The 22,832-nt window shown below is 34.9% G+C and overlaps 1 protein-coding gene across 4 annotated transcripts; it reads left to right on the forward strand.

The window, feature by feature from the left end:
* Positions 1-1,089: 1,089 nt before the first annotated feature.
* LOC130823620 (pre-mRNA-processing factor 39-2) lies at positions 1,090-17,342 on the forward strand. 4 transcript variants are annotated; one of them, XM_057688312.1, is made up of 12 exons: positions 1,090-1,418; positions 1,518-1,618; positions 3,826-4,055; positions 5,948-6,115; positions 7,363-7,717; positions 7,806-7,949; positions 9,506-9,658; positions 9,755-9,868; positions 10,424-10,504; positions 13,380-13,529; positions 14,387-16,138; positions 17,013-17,342. In XM_057688312.1, the coding sequence occupies exons 1-12, from the start codon at positions 1,400-1,402 to the stop codon at positions 17,094-17,096; spliced, it is 3,351 nt and encodes a 1,116-aa protein (XP_057544295.1). In that variant the 5' UTR covers positions 1,090-1,399; the 3' UTR covers positions 17,097-17,342. The 4 variants fall into 4 exon arrangements, with proteins under 4 accessions (XP_057544295.1, XP_057544292.1, XP_057544293.1 ...); XM_057688309.1 differs by having other exon boundaries at positions 1,096-1,418; positions 9,491-9,658; positions 17,010-17,342; XM_057688310.1 differs by having other exon boundaries at positions 1,096-1,418; positions 9,491-9,658.
* Positions 17,343-22,832: the final 5,490 nt, after the last annotated feature.

The following is a 22,832-nucleotide window of genomic DNA, read 5'->3' on the forward strand; positions in this document are numbered from 1 at the left end:
TATTTCATCTCCATTTTTAACATAAAAGAGTTGCGATCACAACTAATTACATCACAGATTTTGCTATGAAACACCTCAAAATTAGTATTCTGACGATGGATAAACATCACTGTATTTAATCCTCCATTATACACAACATCAGATCCAGTATAACTTAGTTCCCTACCCCAATACACTATAACGGGATAATGATCCATATTCTGCAAACACAAACATGTTTTTCATGTGATTTCACATACACTTTATTGTTGATTATGAGTAAGGGAAGTGTAAATGTGAATACAAGAATTTCTCATATTAAGGTATTAGAACACTTATTAGAACTTTCAATTCAAATATAAAGCTAAAAATACCATGAATATATACTAAAACCATTAAACTAACCCTACAAAGTAATAAACTTTCATTGAAGCATTTCATCAAACACTTTATATGCATACAAACCAAATCATAAAATTCAACTATAAATGTGTAAAATGTAAGCTTAAATCATGAAATCAAGAGAACGTAACAAACAATCAATGTATTTATAACTTCAAATGACAACAATAATGAACAAAATATTCAATTTGCAAATTGAAATAAATTAGTGTTTATATTAATACCTTAAATGATGATCAAAATGAACAAGTAAAGAAGGAGAAGATGAGAATGTAGTTGATTAATTTAGGTGAATGAGAGGAATTGTGAATATGAAGTAAATGAGGATTGAAATTTTTTTTTTTAAACAAGAACCGACAACTTGAGAAGGAGGCAAATGAAATGAAGTGAAGAAATTAAAACAGAAGCAAGCATTTTGTACAGCCATAAAACCGCCACTTCAAGTGACGGTTTGCTCCAAAAATTTTTTTTTAAAAAAAAAAAAACTGAAATTCATCTAAACAGCCATTTCATCTAGTGATTTGGTCCAAATTCCTAAACAAAACCGCCATTTCATGTGGCGGTTTTATTAAAAAAAAATAAATAAAATTATAATCTCATCCTACATGAACGATATTGTGGGAAATATTTTCTCATAATACGTAAAGTGAAAATTATTTTTTTTGGGCAATATTATGGGAAAAAATTTTCAGCTGATTGAAGGGATGTTAATTTATTTATTTTTATTTATTTTTTATCTCAAGTACCCAACTGTTCAACACCCTTTTGCTGGGGAAAACACAACGATCGATCAATCATGTATGAACACTATAGTTATCTATTAATCACACTCGTAATCCTTGTTAGATTCCTTGACAGTCAATCGGGATTACTCTGAAAGCTAAACAAATTTGGAAGGAAAACGTTTGTAAACCCTAAATTATAGAAACTTAGGAGGATTCATCAATTATTTGTGTTATTTCAATCAGATAACCTAATTTGTTCATTACCTGTTCCTTCAAATCGGCGGCATATTTCAATGGCACTTAGCTTTATTGGTAATTCCCATATTCATAATCACATTTAGCTATTTTTTTCATTGTGTGCAATTTTTTTTTGTGTTGTATTTGTTAAGTTATTCCTTTTTCTTTTGGCAGATGGGTTGGATGAGCATTTGCTCAGTGAACTAATTGCTCAAGGTTCGTTGGACTTCGACACTTGGGTGTTGCTCATCTCGAGTGTTGAACAAATGTATCATGTAAGTTTTTCTTTCAAATAGGAATTTTTATTGTCATTGCATTGGATTATAATGAACATGATAAAATGCTCATTAACTTACATTTGCTTTTAAATTATGTGAGGTTGCAAATGATATTTACTACCGACAATTAATCGAAACGCCCCAACCTCACGATAAGTGGGATCTACAAATGATATTGGGTACTGGCATAAAATGTTATTGCTTTCGAATTAATTTTGTTTTATAAAAGCTTTAATGCATTTGATGAGTTATGGTAATACAATCAAGTAGTCATGTTTTTATGGGTGAAGACTGAAGAGTAAAGGATAGGCAAATAAGAAAAGTAGATGAGATAGAACTAGCTGCTGCTAGATGTTTACAAGCATGGAATTTGACTTTTTTTTTTAATTTGTTTTTTTTAATCATTCTTATAAACTCTTTTCCGTTACCTAATGCCAACTCCTAGCTAAGTAGGTTTTGGGAAGAGTCGGGATGTATGCAACCATATCCTTATTAGTGATAGGATATTAATTGTTTGTATTATGGTTGACCCTTGGTACAACAACTGGCTTAATCCCAAAAGATCAAGATTGCCTGCTTGAACCAATATATTAGTTCCAATGGTCGTCCACATGGGTTCGTCTTTTCAATTCTTTTTGATTTTCTACCATCTCAGTTTGCAAGCCTAAATTCTTCATATCCTTTTCCACTTATGTCCCCAAGTCATCTTTGGTCTTCCTTGCCAATTCTTAAGTCTGCTAAGTTCTAACTTTATATTTTCTCTACTAGTTTGGTAATACACTAGCTTTACACATGCCCAAACCATCTTAAACGACATTTTCATACATCGAAGCATTCACATCTTTGCGACTCCCATCTTTCGACTATGATTCTTTATAAAAGTCCAACATTCTGATTCATATAGTAGCTCTGGTTTGATGGCCGGTAGAGAAAGTTTGTTCTTTCGCTTTAAGGGCACACCTTGCTCACATAATATTTCAGTAGACACTCTATTTTTGCCACAAACTTAATTCTAAGGGTCACATCTTGTTGGATGTCTCAACCACTCTAAAATATGGACCCAATGTATTTGAAGCATCCTCTTAGAGTAATTTCTTTCTCTTCAAGCTTTATATTGCCTTTCGTTGTCTCTTTTTTGCTAAAGTTACATTCCATGTATTATGTCTTACTCCAACTTAACTTGTAAACTCGTGACTCCAACTCTTATCTCCATCTTTCTAAGTAGCATTTACTCCTTTTCCCGTCTCGTCTACCAAAACGTCATCAGCAAACAACATGCACGCAATGTATCGATTGAGTTATCACATCTATTTTTTGGGGAATAACCTTCTTTGTCATTACCCACCAAAGTACTTCTCTTGGTACCTTATCTTATGTTTTTTACAAGTCAATGATAACCACGTGTAGATCTCTTTTTCTAGTCCTATAATACTCCACCATTTGTCTCATAAGATGAATTGCTTCCACTGTAGCTCTTCGTGTTTTGTGCAGGTACATCTCCTCATATGTATCTATATCATTCTTTCCCATAACTTCATAGTATGGCTCAAGAGTTTTATGTCTCGATAGTTGGAGCAATCTTAGAAATCTCCGCTGTTTTTGTAAATGGGCACTACAATACTTCTCCGGTCATTGGACATCTTGTTTCTCCTACAAATCTTGTTGATAAGATAAGTTAACCAAGTAATTCCAATCGTCTCTAGGTATCTCCACACGTCAATAGGTATACCATATGGCCTATGCTTTCTTTAGCTTCATTTTTTTCAAAGCCCCTATCCACCTCTAATTTTTCTATTCTTCGCATAAATTCTCTATTTCCATCAAACAATATTTTGAAGTTCACCTAAATATGAAGTACACTTAATTTAATAAGTTATTTTAATATAGTCTATTTTAATCCAAAAACAAAGAACTAAAATTATAAATTACTTTTATGTAGTCGATTATAAATTATAGTTCATTATTTTTATATAGTTTATATGATCCAAAAATATAAATCAAAATCACACATGATTTAATATGGAACATTATCTTGTAAACTGCTATTAGAAAAGCTACCATATTAGTGGCTTTATAATTTATTGATTTTCGAATACTATAGCCTACAGGACACATGATTTATTATAGAACATTATCTTGTAAACCGCTATTAGAAAAGCTACCATATTAGTGGCCTTATAAATTATTGTTTTTGAATACTACAGGACGATTTAGATAAAATTCGTTTGGTGTACGACTCGTTTTTGTCTGAGTTTCCACTATGCTATGGGTATTGGAAGAGGTATGCCGAGCATACATCACGCTTATGCAGTGTGGAAAATGTTGTTCAAATCTTTGAAAAGGCAGTCAAATCGGCACCATACTCTGTTGGTGTCTGGGTCAACTATTGCAGCTTTGGTGTATCATCTTTTGAGGATCCCTCAGATGTTTGTAGGTAAAAATATGTCTAAAGCTTCAAATATTGCAAGTGTTTTTTAGTAGCATGTTAGAACAAAGATGGCTAGTATTCATGTTGCGTAGACTACATCTTTAGTGTCCTAAGCATACATATCTAATTGTTTGATTCAACTATATTATCAAATACTCCTATGATTTGATGAAGTATCGGGTGTCTATACGGGAGTGTCAAGTATCTCAGATGAGTACTTGAGATGAAGTAAAAAGTGTTAGTAATATGGATTTTTTTTATCAAACCTTTTAAATAAAATGCTTGTGATAGCTTAAAGGTAAATTTATTTGAGCTTGTACTCATCTTTTTAATAAGGGTGTTTCTTTGTATACAAATGCTAAATTAAGTGCACCTTTTTGTGTTTTTTTTTTTGAGTTAAGTTGCTTTTTTTTTTTATGATATTAAGTAAATGAAGTAAAATCTATGACATGTCTTTACGTCTTTCTTCTTACCCTAAGTTTCAAGTGTGTCAACTGCACTACTGTGCCAATATACACCATGCATTCATAACATTTTCTAGAATGATTTTTGTTACACCATAAGTTCATCCAAGTGAGTGTTTAACATTCAAGTACCTTGGGCCAACTTTTCACTAGAACAAAGATATAAAATATACTCTTCCGTTCTCTATTGGCATTCCCACAAGGAATATTTTATTCAAAGAGAGAGAAACTTGTACATGATTTTTCATCATTCTTTACAAGTTAAAATATATCAATGTGAAATCTTGTTGGATTCGTCCTAACACATAGAAATTTATTATATACTTTTTATAATTTTTATGAAATGTATTATATAGATTTTGTCATTTTGAGCCTTGAACATATGCATTGAAAACTGTGCAAAAAGCAAATGAGAACATCAAATGGGAACGAAGGGAGTTAGATTTAGTGCATGTGGTGGAGAGTTATGATCAAATTATCATGCAATCGTGTGCCACTATGATCAAATGGAAAATATTGTGCAACTGTGAATAGTCAAACATTACAAATAGGTTATAATGTTGAAATTTCAGGAGAAATTATTGTAGGAAGATGGAGTTAGCCCGATAATGCAAAAATGTGATTTCACTCGAGATTGTGGTAACGATCTCAGTGATGAGTAATGAGATTAATGTGGTTGTCAACCAATCAAATTTTGGTCGATACTATGGAATATCCCTTAAATCTACGTAAAATGCAATTTGTTTTCACCTTTATATTGTGGCTAGTATCAATTAGGTAGATCAAGAAACTTTTAAACTGGGCCTTTAGGATACAATACATTTTTCCCTTTTCACTAAAGGGGTTGATGAGATGCGTATGTGTAGATGAATGAGTGCATATATCAAAGAAAAAGTTTATGTTTGTTTAATCATATAAAGACTGAAAAGTTCATGATGTAGAAAAGTGAAATAATTGAACTTTAAAGTTACACTAGATTAAAGAATGACATGAATATTTGAAATTCGGAGGAGTACATAATAATAGATGGGAATGAACAAGGGGAAGTATATATGTGAATGAACATTGAAATTGAATTTTTTTTCTTTGTAAATTAGTATTAGATAGGATCAAACAAAATATAATTTTTGTTACAATCAATATAGATTAGCCAAGAATTTGGTGTTGGTATTATTGATATTCTTCGTGATGTCCAAGGGTAGCCATCAATAACTAGATTTTTGTTTCGACATCTCATTTATTTGCATCACCAATTTTTTCTGAAATGATATTTTTTGATGTACAATTTCATCCCCAGGAGTAGTTATTAGCGACTATGGATATTTTTTTGACATCTTATCGATTTTTTGCCCGACAAGTTTCCATATTCTTTTTCAATAGACTTTTCCGTATTGTGATGGTATTTTGATGCTATTGACTTTTTTCTCCTTGCAGATTGTTCAAAAGAGGGCTTTCTTTTGTTGGGAGGGATTACCATTGCTATAATTTATGGGATAAATATATTGAGTATGAGTATTCTCAAGAACGCTGGAGCTCTTTGGCAAACATATATATTCAAACATTAAAGTTTCCAACAAAGAAGTTGCATCAATATTATGAAAGGTTTGTTGGAAACTCCATTCAAAATTCCTATAGGAAGTGTTTGAATATTAGTTGACAAATTGTGTTCTCTCTTAATGTAGTAGTTCACCTTAAGCCTGGTGTAGCTTGAAATATAAGTTTTCGTGATATTAATATGTTGTTTTTGTCAATTTTTATTTGATTACCTTGCTTATTTATCTTTGTTTTCTTCATTAGTTTAATGTGATTGACACCTAGTTGACATTTATTAGTTTGGGACAAGGGGATTAGTTATGTCCTCCTGTGAATTATTTTTGACCAATTAGATGAGGAAGTTGTTTATGATAAACCACGGGAATAGGAATCTCTTTGCTGATGTATTCATTAATTGATGATGAGAAGGTTATATTATTTATCAAAAAAAGAAAAGAAAGTAAAGCAAATGGTAAAAAAAAATTCTTACTAAAATCTATAACTTATTGTTAGCAAAATATAACATTAGTTGCTTAATGATGACGCGGGCCGCCTCTAAAAATAAATTAAATGGGGTACTATTAGTCTATTTTTCAAATGATTGCTATTGTCAATTTTTAAAGGTGCAAAATTCATGCTATTAAAACATAGCTTTGTTGATACATACTCAGATTGCATTTAGTGAATCTTCATAGGTGGTTGATCTTAAAAGCACCTATTATAAATTTTACTATTGATGTGTTATCTTTCCTTGGCTTTATGTGTGTATAGTTGGTATAAATTCGTAATTTGCCCCAAATAGTATGAAATTTGTTCACTTCAATTTACAATTCAGAATTCAGAATTTACAGGGGGGGTTTGTGAATTGGGTAGCATTGATGTGTACTCATGCCCGATGCTGAGGTCCTCTGAATTATCATAATGTTACTGCTTGTACGTAGATTCTTAGGTTGACACGAAGGATGCCAAACTAAAACTTTTCATCATCTGTGTTGAAACTGGGATTAATTTCTTTGACGCTGAATACATTTCTACTAAGGTGAATATATTGTGGTGGTGAGTAGAAATATGTTCTTTCTGTTGCGCAGCATACATTTGGAGTTCCCTAAAAGAGCTTTCCTGGTTCTTATCACTTCTGCTTTACTAAACTTCCTGTTTCATATTCTTAGACTTGATGAATAGTGGCATGGATAAAATACCTTATCTCTAAAGACTAAAGAGTAAATACATATAGCTGCTGCTGCTGGCAGCTACTGTCAAACATCTGCATTTGCATGGCATCACTTCTAAATTCATTTTTTTTCTCAAATTATTAGTTTCAAGAAATTGGTCGTTATTTGGAAAGAGGATGTAAAGTTTCATGGAAGTTTTCAGAAGGAAATGCAGCCAGAACATGATATGGATGGTGAAATTTTGGCATCTAGAGATGCTGAAATTTCTTGTGTTGTAAACGACTTGATTGATCCATCCACCAGAACTAAAGCATTGCAGAAATATATATCTATTGGAGAATGCTTTTACCAAACAGCCTGTGACTTGGATTCAAAAATACAAAAGTTTGAGCAGAACATACACAGGCCTTATTTTCACGTGAAGCCACTTGATGACAGTCAGCTGCATACTTGGCATCAATACTTGGATCTAGTTGAGATGGAAGGTGACTTTGACTGGGTATATGTCTGTTTTTGCTATGATTGAGGGGTTTAGGTCTTCTATATTAACGAATGTGTCTAATGAGATTTGGGTTTATGGATGATAGGCTGTGAAACTTTATGAAAGATGCTTAATTTCTTGTGCTCTATACCCTGAATTCTGGATGCGCTATGTTGATTTTGTGGATTCTAAGGGAGGAAGGGAAATTGCCCTTGATGCTTTGGAGAGAGCAACACTCATCTTTTTGAAGGTATGGTCTATAACTAGCTTTCTAATATGTTACCTTTGTTTCTTTGTTTGTCCCCTTTTTTTCATGATCTTTAATGACAAACTTCAACCAATTTTGTTGTACATTAGTTTTCCTTATGTTTCTTTTTTGTTCTTGGAATTTTGTTTAAGAGTTTGTTCATTTTTGTCCTTTGCTATGTTACCTGATTCAAGTGTCGGTGTCCAACACGTGTTCGAAAGTTCGACTCGGCAATGCTTCAAATTATTGGACTCGGGTACAATGTCAAAATTTTGGACACGGACACGGCAATGAGCATCTTTTAAAAAATATATTTTATAACAATAATATTTCTTATGCGACCCTTGTTGGGCTACGGTGGTGGGCACGTTTGGAGTGGGCTTTATCCTCCTCCTAGGTGGCCTCTGGTGGCTTTCTTTTGTTTGTGTTTTATAATTTGTATTGCTTCTCATCGGCTGCCACCTTCGTAGAAATTGGTGCTAAGCCGGTTGGGATGGTCTCTCAGCATGTTGATGATGCTGGTGATGTTGGGGGCAGAGCAGTGGTGGGCTGTGCATAAAACCTGGATGTTGGCAAACAGTATTACTAGTGGAGTTCCCTTTTAGGATTACGGTTTCTATAGGCCTAGGTTTTGGTGTGTTTTCCGTAATGATTCGGGCAACTAGAGGCCCCTTTGTCTTATTTTAATTTGGGTTGTTTTTGGCTTTTCATCTGGAGTGTAGCTAGAACTTGGCCCATTTGTTTTAGGTCAAATCAGGTTCGGGAATTTATTTATTTGAAGGGTTTTGGGTTTTTTGCCCTTTCCGAGGGGTTCCCTTTGCGCTCTGTATATTTCTTTTGGTTATTTTATTGAACTTCAATTTCTTTTGAAATCTTTAGAGTAAACTGTTTTCATCCCTTTAATTTCAACACATTGTTTTTAATATCCTCACGAAAATCGTTGAATGCTAAAGAAACTATTAAAAGTGTGCCAAAAATACGCATTAAAGAATATTTATCAAGATTTTACTTCTAGTGTGCACTGACATATTTTACTTAAAATGTACTGTTGAAGTTTGTGTCTTGTGATCTCTGATCTTGAAGTAATTTGTGAAGAAAGCTAAGGGAGGGAGGGAGTATGGACATTTTCCTTTTGAAATCCAAAGCTTTATCTTCAGGGTTTAATGGAGAAAAGATGTAGTGTCTGCATCCACAATTATTAAGGAGATGTGGGAAGTAGTAATGATGTAAGACCTAACTGCCTAAGAGGAATGGGGTTATTTCCTCCCTCAGACAACCAAAAAAATCTGAATTTACTAGTGAATTTTTTTCAAGTCGACATGGATCTTTCATTTGTAATATCTGTCCAATTGCACCAATAAGTATAAATATTACGTTGGAGTCTGATTCTGCATTTTCCTCCATGTATCTGCTTTTGGTGAGTGTCTGAATTTTTTTATTCTTCATAATATATCATTGTTGCGCTGAAGTTAGTTAATATTGTTTATGCAGGATGCTTTGATTATAAATTTTAACAATGATTGGGGATCTTATTGTTTTGTTAGTATTGCGAATTGCAGAATGAGCCTGAAATTCATCTTTTCGGTGCTTGGTTTAAAGAAAAGATTGGTGATGTTGATGGTGCCCATGCAGCTTTTCTGCATCCTGATAAAGATTTGGGATCTTGTTTCATTGACACAATAAGGAGGAAAGCCAATATGGAAAGACGCATGGTGTGCAAATAACTAGTATTATTCTGTTCATCAAAGTATTTAGAGTAAAGGAAAAATAATATCTGTAATATTCCGTGTTCTTGTTTTCATTATCAGGGAAACAATGCTGAAGCCTTGAGTATATACCGGGAAGCGCTTGATTTTGCTGCAGATAAGAAACCTGAAACACTTCCAATGTTGTATGTTCATTTTGCACGTCTTCAATACATGGTAGGTCTTTTTCATGCCATCAACTCATTCTTCACTATCTTCTTCTGTCAACATTAATAAATTGCTGACCCTACAATATATTGACTCTATGCCTTTACCACATCCATTTAATTTGCAGTGAAATATTCTTACTCTTCCATTTCATAAGATGATGCACATTATTTTTATGCTAAAAGTATTGCCATACATGGGATTTATTTTTTATGCCTGGTTTCCTTCTACTCTGTATTTGAACTTATCTGATTTTGCCTTTTGATCTAAAATGTACTTTGTATTTGAACTTATGAAAAAACTTGAACATATTGGAATTTTGTGCCCTTTTTTTTGTTGATGATGGAAGTCCTTAGCCGGTGGTTTTCTTCTTGAATAGTAGTGACCTTTATATTATCTTGTCAATACTAATTTTTATTGCATCCAGAAAAGGAAAATTAAATATTACCCGGTGTTTTTTGTGCGACTCCTAATCCCTATATCCCTTCCTTTTCTTTTATTGTAACATTGTTGACATGCTATTCGTGGATATGTTGTTGATAGGCGTATTTTGCTTTTTGATAGATTACAAATAGTGTGGAGGTTACCCAAGAGGTTTTGTTCAATGGAGTTCAGCGTGTGCCTCACTCAAAATTACTACTCAAGGTGAATTGTCTCCTAAAAATTGCCTTAAAATTAGTCATATAATTTTGTTTTTGCATATAGGGCTTAGGCCTTTGTTGTTCGATTAATGTTGACGATGGACGAGTATGGAGGCATAACAATGAGCTGGATGTTTAATGCTTGGGATCTAGACAAATACAGGAGTATGCCTTAAGGCTACTATACTGTCACAATTCTCTCAAAGACTTTATCAATAGCTTAAACGTGCAATTCATAAATTTATAAACAAGTAATAAAGAAGAAGATAATTTAATAGAAGAATACAAATCATACAACAATAGATTTTACTAAAGCAGTCACAATTGATAACCTAAAAACAACCCAAACACCTTTTTGCTTACTTCTTCTTTCTCACAAGATATCTTTTACTGTAAAAAAAACATTGTTGAAAAATTATTTGAAACTACACAAAAAAAGATGACTTCTACTACTTTCATGTTGCAACAAGCTAGGGAGGTAGCGTGAGCATATAAATTTCGTGAAGCTAAGCAATTGTGTTGCTTGATGTTGCAGAGGAAGTTTCTTTTTATCACAAACACTTTGAATTGCTCAATGTGCCTGCAATTTTATGCCTACTGCTGCTAAGCAAACTGCTGTTGCCTTTAGCTTCTATCTAGCCAGCGAGGGCAATTGGACATGGCAAAAAGGCAAATGAGGTGGTATATGTAGGAGCTTAGCTGAATTCAAAAGATAAAATATTAAATGAAGAACCACAGGAATTGAAATGGCAATATTTTTCTTTCTCTGACTTGATTTTTTGTGGGAGTTCACGGGAGTCCGATGGTGACTGCTCGTAAGATTCGGAATTTTAACTGTCATTGTGGACAGAGTTGTACCCTTTCAGTGTAAGGATCTTAACTAGCCTCTTTCACCACCAGCACCACCAGTGTTGGTAATGTTAGTGGAAACTGGACATAATCATAAGGTGAGGAAACCTCTGTCTTTTTCTTACACTAATTTTCTTCTTCCTCATATTTTTCTTCTTGTATCTCTTGTGCTTCTTATTAAGGCAACATAGAGTAAAAAGAGTTACAGAGGGGAAAAACGTCATTTTGGTGGTGCTAGATCTCGTCTCCATTTTAGGTAGATGATGAAGAATTACCTGGGCATTTGAAGGTTCAACCATCTTTGATTTTGTTCTTTTGATTGAGAAATTTTTGGTTGAAGATGAGGAAGAATGAGGAGAGATGGAGGAGATAGAAAGGGTAAAATGATTTGTGAGCATTCTTATCACAATTCCTTCAATTTGAAGGGGAAGTTTGGTTCAAAACTTTTAGTTTCACCCTCCATTCATCTTAGCTTACATATTCTCACCTTTGAGATAAGGTAAGACAGAATGTCTAATCATTGCTAACTTCGGTAGGTCATTGCTGTCTTTAATTAAGTTCCTATGGGCACATGATAAGCCGCATAGCCTCTTGCCACTTGATAGACACATTCACCAGCCTTAGTATTCGAGTTGATAGACCACACTAATAGGCAGTGTAGAAGGTGTGCTCCACTATAGTATACCTTATGCTCAAGCCTCCATATGCTGGATGAAGACAAGTAGACATCTAAAACTTGCCTAACATAATATCATGGCATATCCTCGGGTCATTTCTGGAAATTAATATGTGAAATCACCAACTTTGGATTCTATTGATGCACCTTGAGTCATATCCGGATCCTCCCCAAACTGGTGAAGGAAGGCATTGGTAAACGAAGTCGCTTGTTCCTTAACAACGGCAGCAACGTCCTTATCACGTGCTTTAAAAGAAAGATGGTGAATGGTGATTCATGCAATTGCAGGATAGCTGATTATCCTCAACGAAACTTCTCTTGATAGACGTGGTTGGGCCGGGTGTACATTTTTAAAGAAACTGATATTCATGTTCGTCTTCTGTCTTTTAATATCAGAACATTTATGCTTGTATGAAGTATGTGGAAGAAGTTCTGATTCAAAGAACTGAAGACAAGGTATCATGAGATAAAGGGTACTTAAATAATTCCTTTATTTGACTAAATGAATATCTGCCTAAAATTTGAATTTAGGTAACTCGCTGTTTTGTTTTATGCCACCATCTCCTGAAAAAAACAAAGAAGGCACTATCATTTTCTTTTTTAAAATTGGCAGGATTTTGAGCATTTTTGAAAAATATGTTGCATCTTGTATGTGTTAAGTCCCTTGCTGAAGCGACAATTACATATCTAACTAATTTAAGGAATATCTTCCAGGCTTAAAATATACGTCTGTAAATTTTGTTAACGTAATGTTTGGCCTTAATTAGACTTTTAAGTTGTATCTTTTTTGTTTTGTCATTTTTTTTGATAACATAACCTGTCCAATTTCTACGTGTCATGGATTTGTTATCTTAACTATGCCTTAGGCCTCTATATGCTCGTTTACATTTTTTGGGTCATCAAATTTTCATCAACTACAGTCAAAACACATCGATCATAGATTAGTCTAGTCAATCTCATTAGTGTAGCCATGTATTAGGCTTTAGTGTAGCATTGACCAATTACCCTTTCCTCCTTTCAAGTGCATCGATAGAGACAATTCTCTATCTTCCATGCATTCCCTCTGAATCTCATTCTTTTTCTGTTTCTGTTTGTGTGCAGTGACTGCTTCAATAGAATCTTTTGTTTTGTGATTTATTTTCCCCCTTCACATTCTCTTTTTCTTTATTCCATGTTTACAAATTTCATGTTAGCAAGACCTTTCAAAGAAGTGTGCCAGTAACGTTAGGGACATTTCCTTATGTTCGTCTAATTCTTATGAGTTAGGCTTCCAGGTGCTTGTTTACCTTTTGGATATAATAAATACCCCGTTGGATAACATTAAAAGAGTCAATTTGATTTTTATAATTTGCAGGAACTCCTACATTTTGTCCTGATGCATGATGGACCAAAGCAACTGAACCTTTTGAATTCTATTATAGCACAAGAGCTTGTCCCCAGAACAGATGTTTCTGGTGGCCTGAGCAATGAAGATCAGGAGGAGATATCGAGAATGTATTTGGAGGTTTTTATTCTTTTCACCCTCTTTTATGCCCACAGGTTCAATATGTTTTCTTTGTTGATGCGTTTATAGTATTGCTTGTCACCATAGTTGATGAATGTGTTGCTCTTTTTTCCCTCATCAGAAACCAATGGTCCCCGTGGCATGGTTAGATAGTGAAACTAGAATTGTAGTCATCTTTTCACCCATCTTGAAAGCAGGATTAGCTTGTCCTTCTTTTGTGTACCATTTCTTAAGCAGGAGCAACTTTTGAGTAATATTCATGCTTAAGAAAGATGCTTACCCTTCCATTTTTTTTAATAATAATTTTTAAATAACTTTCTATTACGGTCTATGATATTTTGCCATATGCAAATTGCTTAAAGTGGCTTATGGCTTTTACATGACATTGCTATCCGTGTGAGGCGTCAAAGTTGGTCTAGAGAATGTAAACATTATTCTTTAAGGTTAATGATTTGGCCTATAAGATACATTATCCATCATTGGGTTGAATTATGATATTGAGAATATATAGCTGGATAAATTTCTGTTGAATAGGTGGAAGATTGCGAAAATTGCTAATATACTTTTTACCCTCCAAAACAATGTATGACTGAAAGTTTTTTTTTTCTCCATACTACTATCATAAAGGGGCCATTGGGAGTATTGGTGTAAAATTGGCTGTTATTTTAGTTGTGAAAATAGTTGTTTTTGCTTTAAAAACTCCTCGTATTCCAGAGCTTAGTTCCACAGAACAATACTGCTAAAAGCTTACAAGCATTTGCTGAATTTCGTCGAGTAGTTTATGAATATTGCCCAAAGATTTCATGAATCATGCCTATACTTAGATACACTTTCTTATGGTCCTTTAAATATGACAGTTCATCGACTCATGCGGAAGCATTGATGATATAATAAGGGCTTGGAATCGCCATTTAAAAATTTTCCCACACTTGGCAAGAGAACAGTCTTTCCTCAAGAAGCCTGCTAAAGCTGGTCTTGAATGGGAGATGGTTGTTAATCGTAGACCTAATACTCTTACTAGCCCTCGAAAAGATACAAACGAGCATGTTGAGAATCATTTGGTTCAACTGTCTTCTCCAAGGAAACGAGTAGAGGACGGCAATAGCAATCTGAGTGATTTGAAACTAGCGTCTTCGAAAGTTGGAAAGACCTTGGTGATGGATGAGAGCAAAGCAAATGAATTGGGCCCTGATGGGAAAAATCCCGGCGAAGCTGTCAAGGACTCTAAATTAAGTGGGATCCCAGAAAAACAAGAGCAAGAGCGAAGCGCTCAGCCAGATTCGGTAGAGGAGGATTATGATGATAAAATTGCATCACGTCCTCGAGAAGCCTCTTTGTCAAACAAAAGCACACCAGCAGGGGGGGGTGTTAATGATGAAATCCTATCGACGAAAAACCTTGCAAGTCCTCGGGATAATTTTGCTGAGAAATCATGGAATGAGTCAGCTAGTCCCTCTAGAACGAGACATAAGAATCCTTCATCAACATTATCACCAGATCATCCTTTAGAAAAAGATGGGAACCAGCGCCGATTCAATTCATCAGGTAGAGTTCGTTCAAGATTCAATTCTCCTGGTGATTCTGGAGATCGGCTTCAAAGGTCACTTTCACCAAGGAGGCGTAATTCTCATGGGTATTCGCATGACCGACGCCATAGAGAACGATCTCTTTCTCCACGAAAGCCCAATTCTCGCTGGAATTCTGAAGATCGTTGGCATCGTGATAGACATCCTCGTCAATTTTCCAGGTATCAAGATAATTCAAGAAATTACAGAGATAATCGGATGCAAAACCAAAATAGTCAGGTCAGTGGCAACAAAGGGCAAACTCAGGCTTCCCGACAGCAGTCTACTGGATCTGCTACTCAAAATCTACATCCTGTTCAATCCGTTCCATACTCTCAAGCTCAGACAAACCAATTTCCACTGCCTAGTAATGAGCAATATGGAAATGTGCAGAATAACCAAGCATACAACCAAATGTGGCAATATTATTACTACAACCAACAGCAACAGCTTCTGCAACAAACATCGTTAGGCTCGCAGCAACAGATGCAACGTCCACAGCAGCTGCAACAACAGATGCAAAATCCTGTACAACAGCAGCATATGCAAACCCAGCAGTCACAACAGACACCACCGCATCCGCAACAGCTTCTACAAGCGCCGTATCAGCAACAGCTTTATCAACAATCACAGTATCAACAGCAACAGACTAATGAGCAGCTACAATTGAAATTGCAGCAGCAAATGCCACTTCCTCAACCGCAAATGTACACACAACAGCAGCCACAAGAAGAGCAGCAACAGCCGGTACACATTCAGCAGCAGCAACAGCCGCAAGAACATCAACAGCAAGAACAACAATCCTATCAGTACCAGCAAGTTCAGCAACAACAATACTTATTCTACCTCCAGCAGCTGCACCAATATCAGCAGTCACTGCAACAGTCAGGATTAGCTTCAGATCAGAATTCATATCAGCAACAACACAATTTACCTGAAGAGCAACAAAAAGAATTGCCAGATCTGCAGCATAGGAACGATCAATCACTGCTTCCGCAAGATGATGGTTCAGCACAAGTCGATATAATAGGGAGTCCTCAACAGGTGATGAATGTTTCTATTCCATAGTATACACCTATTTTTTGCATCAATCTTTTCGAATTCTGAATTTTTTTTTTCATTTTTTCATTGTTATATTTTATGAACTTTACATGGCCTGGAAAAAGTTGATTGAAGGAGGCATTTTTGTCTTTAATATTCTCATATTAATCTTGAATTTGACTTAATCTGGTTCCAAGTTTCCAAACTCTATAATTCACCCCATTTGATTAGGAAATAGGAGTAATGGTTGCGTACATCAGACCCCTAAACCCCATTGTAGGTGCGTTCTACTTAATGGCATTGGGTAATGGAATGTTGGAATGTTGTTGGTTCAAGTTATTCTTACTGTGACCTTTAGGGTATGTTTGGGTGGAAGGAAAGGAAAGGGAGGAATTTGGAGGGATGAGAAATCCCTGGTTCGGATAACAAAATGAATGGGAAGGAATTTGGAGGGATTGTATAGAGGATTTTTGTTAAGGTATCAATCTTTTTAAAGTTAGAAAGATTTGAAGGGAAAACTCTATCTCTCTTCTTTTCTCTTCCCTTTCCTCCTAAACAAACAAGTGTTACTTTCCTTCTATTTCTCCTCCCTTCCCTTCCCTTCCCTTCCCCTTTCTTTCCTTCCTTTTCTTTCTAAATTTGTTGTCCAAACATAGTGTTAAGGTAAATATGTACGTTGAGTTGCAAATTATTTGAAAACCAGTCTTTTTTGACTGAAGATGCTACAAAATCATCCTTTTACGTAAAATTTTAAACGGTGTCGAGTGTTGGAGCACTTTAAGCATGAAGTTGGGGATTCAAGTTCTGTGAATGTTGGTTTATAACTTAAATATCAAATGGGTATTCTGATCCGCATTCTTTTTTAATCTTTTAGCAGGATCAAGGAAAGGAGCTTATTCAGGGTACAACTTCTGGAGCTCCTTCTGATGAGTTGCCTGAAATTGAAGGGACGGATGAATGATGCTTGGGTTGGATTTCTACCTCTGCTACGCATGACTCAGCTTAGTATTATAGGCATTAGGCATCAGTAGATAGGTCCAAAATAATCAACGGTGGATCTTTTGTTAGGCGAACGGGGCTCGGCCCCGAAAATTTTTAGGTCATGTTATAAAACCAAAAAATAGCTCAAGTTGTACTTTAAAAATATGTGATATAGCGGTTAAGAGCATATTTTTAATTCAAAGGTTGAGACTTTGATTTTTGGTCCCTTTTTTGTTTGAATAATAACTTTGGCTTCGGCTTAAGATCTGCCCTTCCCTATATTTACGAGAAAATTTGAAATCTTTAAGTCAAAAAATTAAAAAAATGAACCAAATAATCCAACTTTCAAACTTATTTTAAAAGTAAGCGTGAAATTTCCAAACTTGAGGTTTGAGGATGTTCGCAGTTAGTAGCTGCGAACAGGTCAAAAAAGACAAAATAGTTGTTCGCAGTTAGTAACTGCGAACAACTTTGTAACCTGTTTTGACATGTTCACAGTTAGTAACTGCGAATATCATGCTCCACAAAAGCAGGTCAAAATAGCTGTTCGCAGTTACTAACTACGAACAACTATTTTGTCTTATTTGACCTGTTCGCAGTTACTAACTGCGAACAGCCCCAAACCTCATATTTTGGATTTTCACGCTTACTTTTGAAATAAATTTGAAAGTTAGATTATTTGGTTCATTTTTTTGATTTTTTGACTTATAGATTTCAAATCTTCTATTTATGACGCTACTTTATTTTATCTCCTTCTCTTTGTCCTATTTTCATTTTTAAGTTCTTAACTAAGTTTTCTCTCAAAAATCATCATCATTTTTCCAGCTCTAAGCCTCTAACCTGACTTGAATGGGTCTACATCAAGACATAAACCGAAAGATTAAATAAAATAAGCTTTATTTCCATATCTCAAAATATGAATATCAGGGTTTGTTCCGGCAATGCCACCTCCTAGAAGTAGAGTTGTTTCACATGTGTGGTCGTATTTTACAAAAGAACCAACCGACAATCCAGATGTTTTCTTATGCACTTGTCAAATTTGTGAAAGTCAATGAGTAAATTCCTTAGTTTCATACAATTTCACCAGAGGTAAATACTTTTTAAGTTTTTATACATACATGATATTCATATTTTATAAATCAAGAATGTATTAAAAATTCATTTATTGTGTTTTGTGAATACGTGTTAGGTGGTGGTATGGGATCTTTTAACAAACATTTGGCAAAGTAGCATGGAATCACAAAAGAAACTCATGCAGCGAGACCACAAGTGGAAGCTGACAGTGGGACATTCCCAGCAAAGGTATGCCTTTTAAATATAATCGTAATGATATGATTGATGAATTTTCTAAATATGTAATTTGTGATGAATTTCCATTTAACCATGGTGAAAGTAGGACATACGAGTATTACACTATAAAAACTTTGCAACCACAATATAGAGCAATCCCTAGGACACTCTTAAACGACGCACAATTAAATTATATGAATCGATGCGCTATGAATTAGTATAAATGTTTAAATCTTTTAATGGTAGGGTTAGCATAACAACTGATATTTGGTCTGTTCCCCCACATTTAGAAGCTTATATGTGTGTAACAGTACATTGGATTGATCAAAATTGGATTTTTCAAAAAAGAATAATTACTTTTGAGGTAATGCTCGAAAGACATACGGGTGAAAACATAAAATACAGATTCATAGAGATATGTAAAGAATGAAACTTGTTAGATAAGATATTTTGTTGTTTTACCGATAATGCAACCTCCAACATTAAATGCATCGAACTTTTGTATAACGAACCTACTTTTAGTATTATCCTTAGGGGTAAATTATTACACGTACGTTGTTGTACTCATATAGTAAACTTATCTTGCCAAGCAGGTATTATACAATTAAGTGATTTATTAGATCCCATTAGAGACATAGTGAATTGGCTTAGAGTTGGACAGGTAAAGAGAAGATATAAGCAATTATATGACCATTATCAACTAAAAAAGTGTATTGGTCATTAGATACTCCTACACGTTGGGGCTCAACCCACGATTTATTAAAAAAAGTGATTGCTTATCGTCCAGTTATAACACAACTTTATAGTGAGTGTACAAATAACTATATAAGTGATGACACATGGGAACTAGCTATAGGTGTACAGAAAATATTAGAAGCGTATGACCACGCATTTAAGATTTTTTCATATGTTTACGAACCAAACGTCCACTTAGTAATAAGTGAATGTATTACTATTTTTTATCATCTTCTTAAACATTCGCATGATGATACTAACACATATTTAAAGCCGATTCTTGCAGATATGATGGACGAGTGGAAGACATATTTTACTGATTTTCCTTTTATTTATGGAATTGCGACAATTTTAGACCCATGTTTTAAGACAGAAGTCCTTACTAAAGTAATTAGATTTTACTACCAATCATTAGATCGCCCGCCTAGTGATGTACATAATTATGTTAGAACTTGTACAAAACTTTTAGCAGAACTTTATGATTACTATACTAATGTATATAACCCAAGTCGCGATACGTCTAGGTGTGCTAGCGTCTCGGCACGTCCCACTTATTATAATTCCGTAATAGCTAACATAATAGGCCAAGATGATAGTTTTGTAGGATCATCTTCTTCTTCACCCTCCACCTCATATTTAGAATTAGATAATTCTCTTAAATATCACTTTGAAATTGACCAAGGTAACTATAATATTTTAGAATGGTGGAAAGAAAAATCTATAAAATTTCCCATATTATCGAGAATTGCAAAGGATATCCTTGTAATTCCTGCTTTTATGATTGTGTCGGAGTCTGCTTTTAGTGCAGGTAGAAGAGTTTTAGACGAAAAGAGATCTCGTCTTGCTCCACATAGTATTCAAATATGTGTTTGCAAGAAAGATTGGGATCAAGCGGAGCTTCGAACACAAGGACTAAAGAATGATGATGATCAAGGCGATGATGATCCATGGATGATGATGGATACATCTGCATCATCGTCAGGAGGAGAGTCAGCGGAAGCATCTAACCAACCAGATGATGATGACGAAGACGAATAGGATCAATCGGACAACGATCAATCAACATTCAACAACTACAAATAAAAGGTATAACAAAAAACTACGTGGGCTTTGATTCCTTGTAGGCAGCTTAGTATTCCTTCGGGTACTAGGTTCAAGTCCATTTTCTCCCTCCTTTTTTATTAATCATCTTTATCGTTTCTTATTAATTTATTTTTTTCATTCTTTTTAGTAAATATTTTAATAACGATGACAAGCAATGAATTTCGCTAATAATCAAGTAATAATCAAAGGTACGTCCGCATTATTATAGTATTTTTATATTATATTTAAAGGAAAAATAAAAATGGAACCGATGGTTCGACCCGCGAGCCGGAACCGCCTCATGAACCGCCAAGGAACCGTTTGGAACCGCCCGGAACCGGAACGTTCGAATCAGGTTCCAAATGGAACCGGAATGGAACGGGCCCAACCCGGACCGTGGCCATCACTAGTTATTACTAGCAGCGAATAAAAGAAAAAAAATTACTTTGTTCGCTGTTAGTAATAACGAATTAACAAAGAGGGACAATGTGTAACGTTTGAAGGGACAAAAAAATGAATAACATTCTTGTTCGCTAACAGGGAACAAACTATTTTTTTATGTCCCTTTAAACATTATGACATTGTCCCTCTTTGTTCCCAGTTAGAATAAATTTTTTTCTTTTGTTCGCAGTTAGTAACAGCGAACAAACCCTGACCGTAGGCTCGGACACAAAGACCCTTATTTTAAAAAAAATTTCAAAGCTTATTTTGAAGATTTTTTTGTTTAAAAAGCTTATTTTATAGTTTGTTTCGACATCAACCTACATTCGAGAAAAGAAAACCCATTGTGGCCAGTGAGTTGGCTTAAGAAAGCCTACTTTAGGCTTTCGGCCCGAGAATTATTAAAATAGATAAGATAAATTATTAAAAAAAAGTACGGAATAAGACGAAAATCAACTTATTTTTGAAAATAAGCGTCTAATTTCCAAACCTGAGGCTTGGTTCTATTCGCAGTTAGTAATTGCAAACAGGTGCTTAATTTTTTAAAAAGGGAAAGAAGTTGTTCGCAGTTAATAACAACAAACAGGGTTGTTGACTTTTTTGACCCTGTTTGCAGTTACTAACTGGCAACTGCGAACACCATCGAGTATAATGTGCCTGTTAGTGACTGCGAACAGGGTCATAAAAGTCAACATAGAACAACTTCTTTGCCTTTTTAAAAAATTAAGCACTAACTGCGAACAGAATAGGGCTGCACACGGTCCGGTCTGGTCTGGTTTGACAGAAAAATCAGACCAGACCAGAAATTCCGGTCTGGAAATTTTTCAGACCAGACCAGACCAGTCAAGAGACCAGACCGGACCAGACCAGACCGTTCTAGAACGGTCTGGTCTGGTCTGGTCTACGGTTTTTTTTTTTTTTTTTTTTTTTTTTTTTTTTTTTTTTAATTGAGTGAGAATTTAAGATAAACGATAATCTCTAAACAAAAATACAAAGGATATTCTATTGAAAGATGTCTTGTATACCATGCTTTAAGTATACTCTGATTTCAATTAACAAACTAATCAAAGACATATATTGTGAAGTTGTCTTCACTACTGATAAGTATGTTCTGCAGGGCAATTTGAAGAAGATTCCTTTGCTTCTTGGTAATCATCAAAACGATATCCAGTAAACAAAAGAATAGAAGATATCCAGTAATTCATAAACCACTTCAAAGCAATGCAAACTTTATCAGTTGTGGTCATCAAAAAATTACACTTACCCAATATATAAAGACTCAAGATTCAACCAGATAATCATCAAAATTATAATTAACAATAAAAAATTAGTTATGTCGAAGAAGAAATGGAGGATGAAACAAAAACCCTAAAAATCAAAAACTGATAAAAAAACCCTAAAAATCAAAAAAATCAACCAATATACTTACATTACGAGATTCTACACTTGATTCCGTGGTGAATGGTGAGATTGGAGAATGAAGATTGGAGGAGGAGCGTCGAAGCCTCGAACTAGAACCACAGAAGCAGAGGCGTCTTTAAAGGAGGTCGTTTGTCGATGGTTTGAAGCTTGAAGAGTTGAAGGAAGCGCGGCGAGGCGACAGGAAGGAAATGTTTGCCCTAATCAATGGCGTCTCAGACCTGGGCTGCTGGGGCCTGGGCAGGATGCGAGGAAGAAGAGAGGAGAATGGGAGAAGGAAGCAGCTTTGCCTTTTGCGTTTTCTAATTTACGGCAGTAGGAAGGAAATGTTTGCCCTAAATCCTAATCCCTAATATTAGAGTTTATTACGGTTTATTGGTCTGGTTTGGTCTACAAATTTAAAAACCGGGACCGGACCGTAAACCGTTTAAAAGAAAAAAAAAAAAACCGGACCAGACCATTCAGACCGTAGACCAGACCAAATACTTAAATTACGATTTGGTCCGGTTTGGTTTACGGTTTAGACCAAACCCTGTTCAGCCCTAGAACAGAACCAAACCTCAGGTTTGGAAATTAGACGCTTATTTTTAGAAATAAGTTGATTTTCTTCTTATTTCGTGCTTTTTTTAATAATTTATCTTATCTATTTCATTTTTTCTCGGCTGAACTTGTAAGCAGGAATGAAAAATCATATGAATCAAACCTCTCTTAACTCGATCAGGAGGAAGGTCGATGTTAGAATTTATGA

Source organism: Amaranthus tricolor, chromosome 9 (assembly GCF_026212465.1).
Source record: "Amaranthus tricolor cultivar Red isolate AtriRed21 chromosome 9, ASM2621246v1, whole genome shotgun sequence".
Classification (NCBI taxonomy): domain Eukaryota; kingdom Viridiplantae; phylum Streptophyta; class Magnoliopsida; order Caryophyllales; family Amaranthaceae; genus Amaranthus; species Amaranthus tricolor.